This window comes from Rosa chinensis, chromosome 2, assembly GCF_002994745.2.
Source record: "Rosa chinensis cultivar Old Blush chromosome 2, RchiOBHm-V2, whole genome shotgun sequence".
In the NCBI taxonomy this organism is placed as follows: Eukaryota; Viridiplantae; Streptophyta; class Magnoliopsida; order Rosales; family Rosaceae; genus Rosa; species Rosa chinensis.
The window spans coordinates 38,640,444-38,647,889 of NC_037089.1; the positions used below are offsets into that span (position 1 = coordinate 38,640,444).

The 7,446-nt window shown below is 37.9% G+C and overlaps 1 protein-coding gene across 1 annotated transcript; it reads right to left on the reverse strand.

The window, feature by feature from the left end:
* Positions 1–3,366: 3,366 nt before the first annotated feature.
* On the reverse strand, positions 3,367–7,113 carry LOC112185638 (AUGMIN subunit 1). The gene is made up of 5 exons (XM_024323901.2): positions 6,635–7,113; positions 6,427–6,561; positions 6,208–6,331; positions 3,754–3,891; positions 3,367–3,670 (listed from the first exon to the last, which is right to left on the reverse strand). The coding sequence occupies exons 1-5, from the start codon at positions 7,015–7,017 to the stop codon at positions 3,563–3,565; spliced, it is 888 nt and encodes a 295-aa protein (XP_024179669.1). The 5' UTR covers positions 7,018–7,113; the 3' UTR covers positions 3,367–3,562.
* Between the last annotated feature and the right edge of the window lie 333 nt (positions 7,114–7,446).

Below are 7,446 nucleotides of genomic sequence, written 5' to 3' on the forward strand. Positions count from 1 at the left end.
AGGTTTTCTCATTCACCAACGGAGAATTGAGGTTGACAAAAATAATACTAACGCCATTATCGATGCGCCCGCTCCTTCAAACAAATTAAAAGCAACTACAGTCATTCCTTTGTCAGGTTAATTTTCTTAGACGATTCATCTCCAACTTGGCCGGTAAACTTCTACCTTTCTCTTCTCTCCTTAAGTTAAAAATTGGAGGTGAATACAAGTAGGAATCAAAGCATCAGAAAGCTTTTGATGAACTCAAAAAGTGTCTAACACAACCCCCAGTGTTAGTACCTCCACAAAGAGGAAAGCTACTGAAGCTCTATATCTCGGCTACAGATGACTCAATTGGGAGCATGTTGGCTCAAGACAAAGATCAAGGAAAAAAGCAGGCCATCCATTATTTGAGCAGAATTCTAACGCCTATTGAGATAAGATATTTGCAGATTGAAAGACTGTGTCTTGTACTCTACTTTTCGGCTATTAAATTACGACGTTACATGTTACCATCCGTTGTCCACATAATTTCACAAACGGATTTAATTAAATACATGTTGAATCTGCCGATCATCAAAGGCCGAATTGGAAATGGACATTGACACTTTCTGAATTATTTTCAAATACGTGGCTCAGAAGTCAGTCAAAGGCCACGCATTGAGACAATTTCTCGCTAACCACCCCTCTGTTGTAATTGAAGATATGGAGAATGTTGAAATAGATACTGCACAAATTAGCTAGATGTATCACGAGCCTTGGCTATTTTATTTTGATGGCTTGAGCACAAGTGACTCTTCTAGGGCAAGGATAGTGATTGAATCTTCAACTGGCCAAAAGTATCAATATGCTTTCAAATTAGACTGTGAATGCACAAATAACCAGGTTGAATATGAAGCCTTAATAATTGGTCTGGAAGTATTGAAAGAACTTGGAGCAACGCAAGTTAAAGTGTTTGGGGGACTTACTACTGGTCATCAATCAAATGCTCCAAATTTTTAGATGTTCAAATTTTTCACTGGCCACTTATTATGCCGTAGCACAACAATTACTTAGTTGTTTTCATGATGTAGAATTTCACTATCTGCCGCAAGAACTCAATCGTGAAGAGAATGAAACGGCTCAAATTGCTTCTGGTGTAAGCATTCCAGAAGGCCAGACTAACAAAATCATCACAATTGAAAGAAAATCATTGCCATATTTGGTCGAAAGAGGTATGTCGACCGATGTCTATGACCTTGATGTGCCACTTGGTAATTGGAGATTTCACATAATTCAACACCTTTTGATGAAAACTTATGGAGGTGGGAGTCGAAAAATCAAAATGTTGTCCACCAAATTCACTATTAAAAATGGCGAACTACTAAGAAAAAGTCTTGATGATGACCTCCTTCTGCGTTGTCTTAGCTCTTTAAATGCCCAGCTCGTAATGGCTAAAGTTCATGAAGGTATTTGTGGAGCACACAAGGCTGGGATAAAAATGAGATGGTTAATTAGGAGACACGGCTACTATTAGCCTACTGTTCTTAAATACTACATTGAATATACTCGAGGATGCGCTCCATGCCAACTTCACAGGTCAATTCAGAGAGTTCCAGCCTTCCCTATGAACCCAATAGTAATGCCATAGCCATTTCAGGGCTGCACAATAGATATAATTGGCCAATTCTCTCCCCCATCTTCCAAACAACACATATAGATTCTGATAACTATAGACTACTTTACAAAATGGGTCGAGACTGCTCCATTCACCTCCATAAGTAGTACTGAAGTGATCAGATTCATTGAGCAGCATATCATTCTTCGCTTCGGTATTCCAGAAACTATAATGACTAATTGCGGATCAATATTCATAGCTGAAGCCGTCATCGAAAGAATGGCCAAGTGTACGATTACAATGCAACAGTCAATTCCTATTATGCTCAGGTTAATAGACAACCCGAGGCTACAAACAAGGTCCTTATCCAGATTGTGAAAAAGATGATTCAAGAAAATCTGCGTGATTGACACAATCTTTTATTAGAAACGTTATGGGCTTTTCGGACCTCCAAACGCTTGGCTACGGGAACAACTCCCTTTGCTCTGACTTATGGACACGACGCAATATTGCAAATGGAAATGATAGTCAGATCATTGAGAGTAGCATTGCAAAACAATCTGACGACCGACGAATATAGTCAGGCAATGTTACAAGAACTAGAAGACCTTGACCAAGCGCGATTGGATGCGTATGATCGGCTTCAAGCTTAAAAGAAGGTTGTAGCTCGTGTTTACAATAAAAAGATCAGATGCAAGAGTTTTGGGGAAGGAGAGTTGGTTTGAAAAGTAGTGTTACCCATCAGCATGAAAGACCCCCGATTTGGAAAATGGTCACCAAATTGAGAGGGTTCGTTTAGTATTGACAAAGTTCTCCAAAAAATGTGCATATCATTTATGAGATAAAGATGGAGAACGACACGTAATGCCCATTAATGGTCAATACCTAAAGAAATATTACTCCATCATGTGGGAAGTACGAGTTATTGAGTAATGGTATGATCAAAAGACAGCCACTAACTTGTATTGTATATATGTTCAGGTCGTTTTGCTTTAGGGCGAAGTAGTTGAGCCGAGAATATTATTCTTATCGCTTTTCCAGTTTGTTTGCCTGATCACTATGTTCCATTTGTATTCAATGTAAGATATTATCCATACACGACACAACAGTGTTTACGCTAATTTACAAGCAAGCAGATAATTAGTCAAAAACTTTGGCATTCATTTGTGCAATGGCTAATAATTTTAAATTGTTTGTGTTTTTTGTCAATCTATAACTTACTTTTTCTTTCTTCTCTGTCTCTCAGCGTGTATGTTCTCCATATATACCCCCATTCAAATATCGCATAATGCATAATAGTTGGAACTACTTTGTAAATAACATAAATTGAGGGAAGCACTTTTTAGTTTTTACAAACAGTTTACCAAACACTTAATTGTTTTTCATTCTCACAGCACTTTCAAAAAATAGATTACCAAACACTCAACTGTTTTTCCTCACAATAGAAACAAAAGTAATTCTGGCCTCAATAGAACCAAAAGCGCTTATGCTCACAATACAGCAATGTCAAAAACTGGGTCTTAATCTTCCCATGAGAACCAATCCATACCAACACCTAGTACCTTTGGAGGTACTTTAACCTTCCCTGTTAAATGAAAAGGATAAATTGAATAAGAGTGGGTTGTCCATCAAATGTGTCTTGCAAGATTTATACAAAATTTCAGGGAGACTTTGACAACCTCTTCTTCTCAATTTGAGATGACAGAAAGATGAGTTCCTCAACTTACAGGTCATTAAGATTCTTTCTAGACCAAAACCCGACCAGAAGCAAGGACACAAGAGATAACACATATTCTGGCAATAGCCTGAGATAATCAATATAAACGAGATAAGTAACCAAAAATTTGTCCACAATAGTGAGCATCATGAGACCACAACTTGTGCTACAATCATCAGATCAACAAAAAAACATTGACCCCTTACCATTTCTTCACTAACAAATATACAACAATATATAGAGTCAATTATACAACAAGTCTCCTCACACTACTCTGAAGTGGCAAGAGCTGAATGCAACACGTCTTCGAGATACTTCTCAGCAGCAGCATACTGTCTTTTCTTGTCCTCAATTGCTAAAGCAGCCAAAGCTTTATCCTGCAGATATTCATAACCTTACAATTTGCAATCTTTCTAGGAACAAAACAAAATTTGACCCTATAACTAAAGTAGAAAGGTACCGGAGGCAAGTCTTGGTAGCTTCGCAAAGTATCAAGAACAGGTTTTGTCTTCTTCTCTAATTCCTTCCGGTGCTCAGCCAATTCAACCAATACCCCATGGCTAATCTCTGGGGTATAGCCCACACGGGTAAGAGTAGTCTGTCCAAGCAGTTCAAATCACACTCTTATTCAAAACTGATAAAAAACATTTAGGTTACAATTTTAACTGGATATAGCTAAACACCCCAAAGTATATACTGGTTGCACAACTGGGATGAATATGTATATTCCTGCAACTTCGGTACAAGAATGGCAGTAAGCTAGTAAATAGAATGATCACGGTTTTTATCAATTATCAATAAATTTATTACCATCTACCAGGTAAAAATCTAGTTTTCCTGATACATGTCATAAACTGACGGATTTCCTATCACCTTGTTTGATAGCAAATAAACAATGATAATCTTTGGTAAACTAAGATCCTCTAGCATACAAGGTTTCCGGACAATAATACTGATTGAGGACCAAAGAAATCTTTGAAGCACATATAAATTTCAGTTTCACCCCCATTCTTTTCATTCCTCCAATCACCCAAAAGATAGGAATGCCCTATTGAACTGCGACACTGAATCCTCCATATTTCCAAAAATCACCATTCACAAAAATCCAAACTTAGTACACCACTGCTTACTCTCTGCGAGAGGAATCATATACACATATCGAAAGATATATCTTTATAGACACATACGTAAGTTATATGCAAATCTACTCTAATATATAAATACAATGTTGTAGAAACATAAGACCACTAGGAAGTTGAACAAGGAGATGTGAGGCAGGACCAATAAAGCAGAACTCTAGAACTAGGGTTTATTTACAGCAGTCTTGATTGTAGAAAGAAAAGGGATTTAGAGTAAGGGAAATTAAGAAAGGGATAGGGCTACTAGCATCACACCAGTAGGGTTTCTAGGCATCACACCCAGAGGTTTGAGCCATCACACCTAAGATTAGGTTGCATCACACAAACCTGGAGAGAAGCAAAAGCTTTCAATTTTACCAATCTCAATCTGAAAGTAAAAGACTACACAGGCCTCTATATATAGGGAGGCTAAGATAACTCTACAATAACTAGGAATATCTTAAAGAATCCTAAAGAAATAATCCTAATAATTATAAGAATCCAAATAATAAAAGCCTAGATTTATTTGAACTACTTTCCAAATCCTGACTTACAATATTCCGCTTGTATTCTTCATCAAGATGACAGCAATATATACTTATCTTTTCTTTATGAGAACATGATTTATTGAGAGTACAGTCAATGAACAAGAGTCCATAGAAACACCACGAGAACACAAGCCATGAACCAGAATACTAAACCAACTGAAAACCTCACCAGAACCAGAATCCTATCTGAAAAAAAACTGCCAGTTCAACAAGATAACAGAAAAAGTAGACTCCATAAATTCCGATGAAGTAGCTGCCCAAAAAGAAGCCCCAAAACAGTGTTTGCCAGAGAATATCCATCTCCTTGCCTTTTACATCATCGAAGACCCTTCTATATTATGCACTTTACCCAAAATTGGTCATCAACGCACATCTCCCTAAATCTACACATTTCTGTTCTTCAGAAAATGTATACGCAGCTACAAAAATGTGGCATGAGCTCATGACACCCATACATACTAAAATGTAACATGCATACACTGGCTTCTGAAACTAATGTTTGCATATCAGTTCTTCATTGTTTTTTTTTTATAACACTAGGTTTGCTACCTGTTTATGATTTGCTACTTTGCTACCACAGTAACTCATTTTTATATTGTCAATTTTTGTTAATTTAATTGGCTGGCTCACAAGTTGCCCTTATAACTGCATTTGTTTAAGAAATGTACTAAATGTTGGCCAGACCAAATATAGGATTGCTTTATATAATCCCTAATACCATGTCATACTCTAAATTAGATGGCTCAAAGGTTCTCTAAGGTTTTGAGCTTTCATATTGTATTAGTTCTATACTGATAAGTGCTGATGCCCAATTGAATCAACCACATGTTTGTATAGGAGGCAAGAGGAACAGACAGACTCCAGGGATTCAATTGGGTTTGGTGCAATCAGTCTGGTTGTATGATTTGTACCATACTCCTATTAATTACCCACATTATTATATAACTGCAGTAACTTTACCATCTCCTTAGTCTATTTCCTGCAACTTCCTGTTGCTTTTACAAGCAAAACTGACATAAAGAGCCAACACTCCTACAGTTCTGTCCACATTGTATGTTACATGTTGATGACCCATAGAATGGTGCCAACAGCAGAGATTACAGTAGCAAAACATCATTGGATCACGTACTAACTACTTTGTTCTAATTTATTTTGTCTTCCAGACAAATCAAGTTTCATATCCAATTATCAATTTTGGACTTAAATATTTTGTTAAGTTTAACTTGAATATTAACGAAGGTTAAGTACCTTATAGTTGGCAGTCTGTAGATTGTATTGCTTCTCCTTGCCCACCATCACCCCCAAATTGGTCTTCCAATAATCAATGTGCGCTTCACATTGGCCTACATCATCTTCTAGTTGGCCGAGTGTTCTACAAACATTAGAAAACTGAATACATTGAGCAAAGCGCCAGATTCAAATTCACACCAACAATTTCACATTATGTTGCCGCTAACAAAACGTTACCTTTTCAAATAAGTTAACCTGGCAATAGCCTTTCGAGTATAATCAAGAAGAACCTTGGACTCCTTTTGGGCTTTAGCCCTCTTCTCCTCCACGCCAGTCTTCCTCAAAGATATATCCCCCATGGCCACAAGAAAACTAAAACCGAAATTTCATGATTCAGCCAAGTATTCAACGAAGACAATTAGGGTTATGTGAGAAAGCAACGCACCTGCTTAGCTCAGTATCTCTGATGTTCAATAAATTGGCGACATTGGCCAAGACGTGAGCAGAGGAAACCACATTGGACGGCAAACCCTCCTGGGCTAACCCCACACTCTCCAAGATCTCGCGAATCCTGGCAGCTTGGGAGCGGTACTCGGAGGCTTTGAGGCGGAAATCGGAGGCGAGGATCTTGGAGGCTTGAGTCTGGGACTGGGAAAGAGTGGCAAGGTTGCGTAAATATGCCACGGAACGAGGGGTGTATTCGAAATCGGGGACTTGTTTGCCGGCTTGGGAGAATTCCTGAGCCAGCCATTGCTTCACCTCTCCGATTCGGGAAGCGTCCGTCCCCTTCGACGACGCCGTTTCGTTCACTGACGACGAATCGCTCATCGTACGCGAGAGTTTGTTTGCCGGCTTTTGTAAATTTGATTTCGATGCAGATTTGAATGTTTTCGGAATTCGAAGCCCGGCTTTGGCTTTTGCACGCGAAATGAACTGGGGAACGGCTTTTTTTTATTTTATTTTTTTATTACACGTGGAACGTTTTTACTTACTAGCTCAAAAAAACAGTTAAAACTAGAATAAGGTAGTAGTCGTCTATCAGTGTTGTAGATGAACTCTACACTACTAATTTTTATGCCTGATTTTCAAATAAAATTAAAACTCTCTTTTGTTTAAGAAAATCTGAATTGGGAGATAATTGAGTCGTACTTTCATTGATAATAGGGGTCTGTTTACATAGATGATTACAAGACACAGAATCAGAATTGTACAAGGAAAGATTATCGTACAAATAATCAGATATTTATGAATATCTCC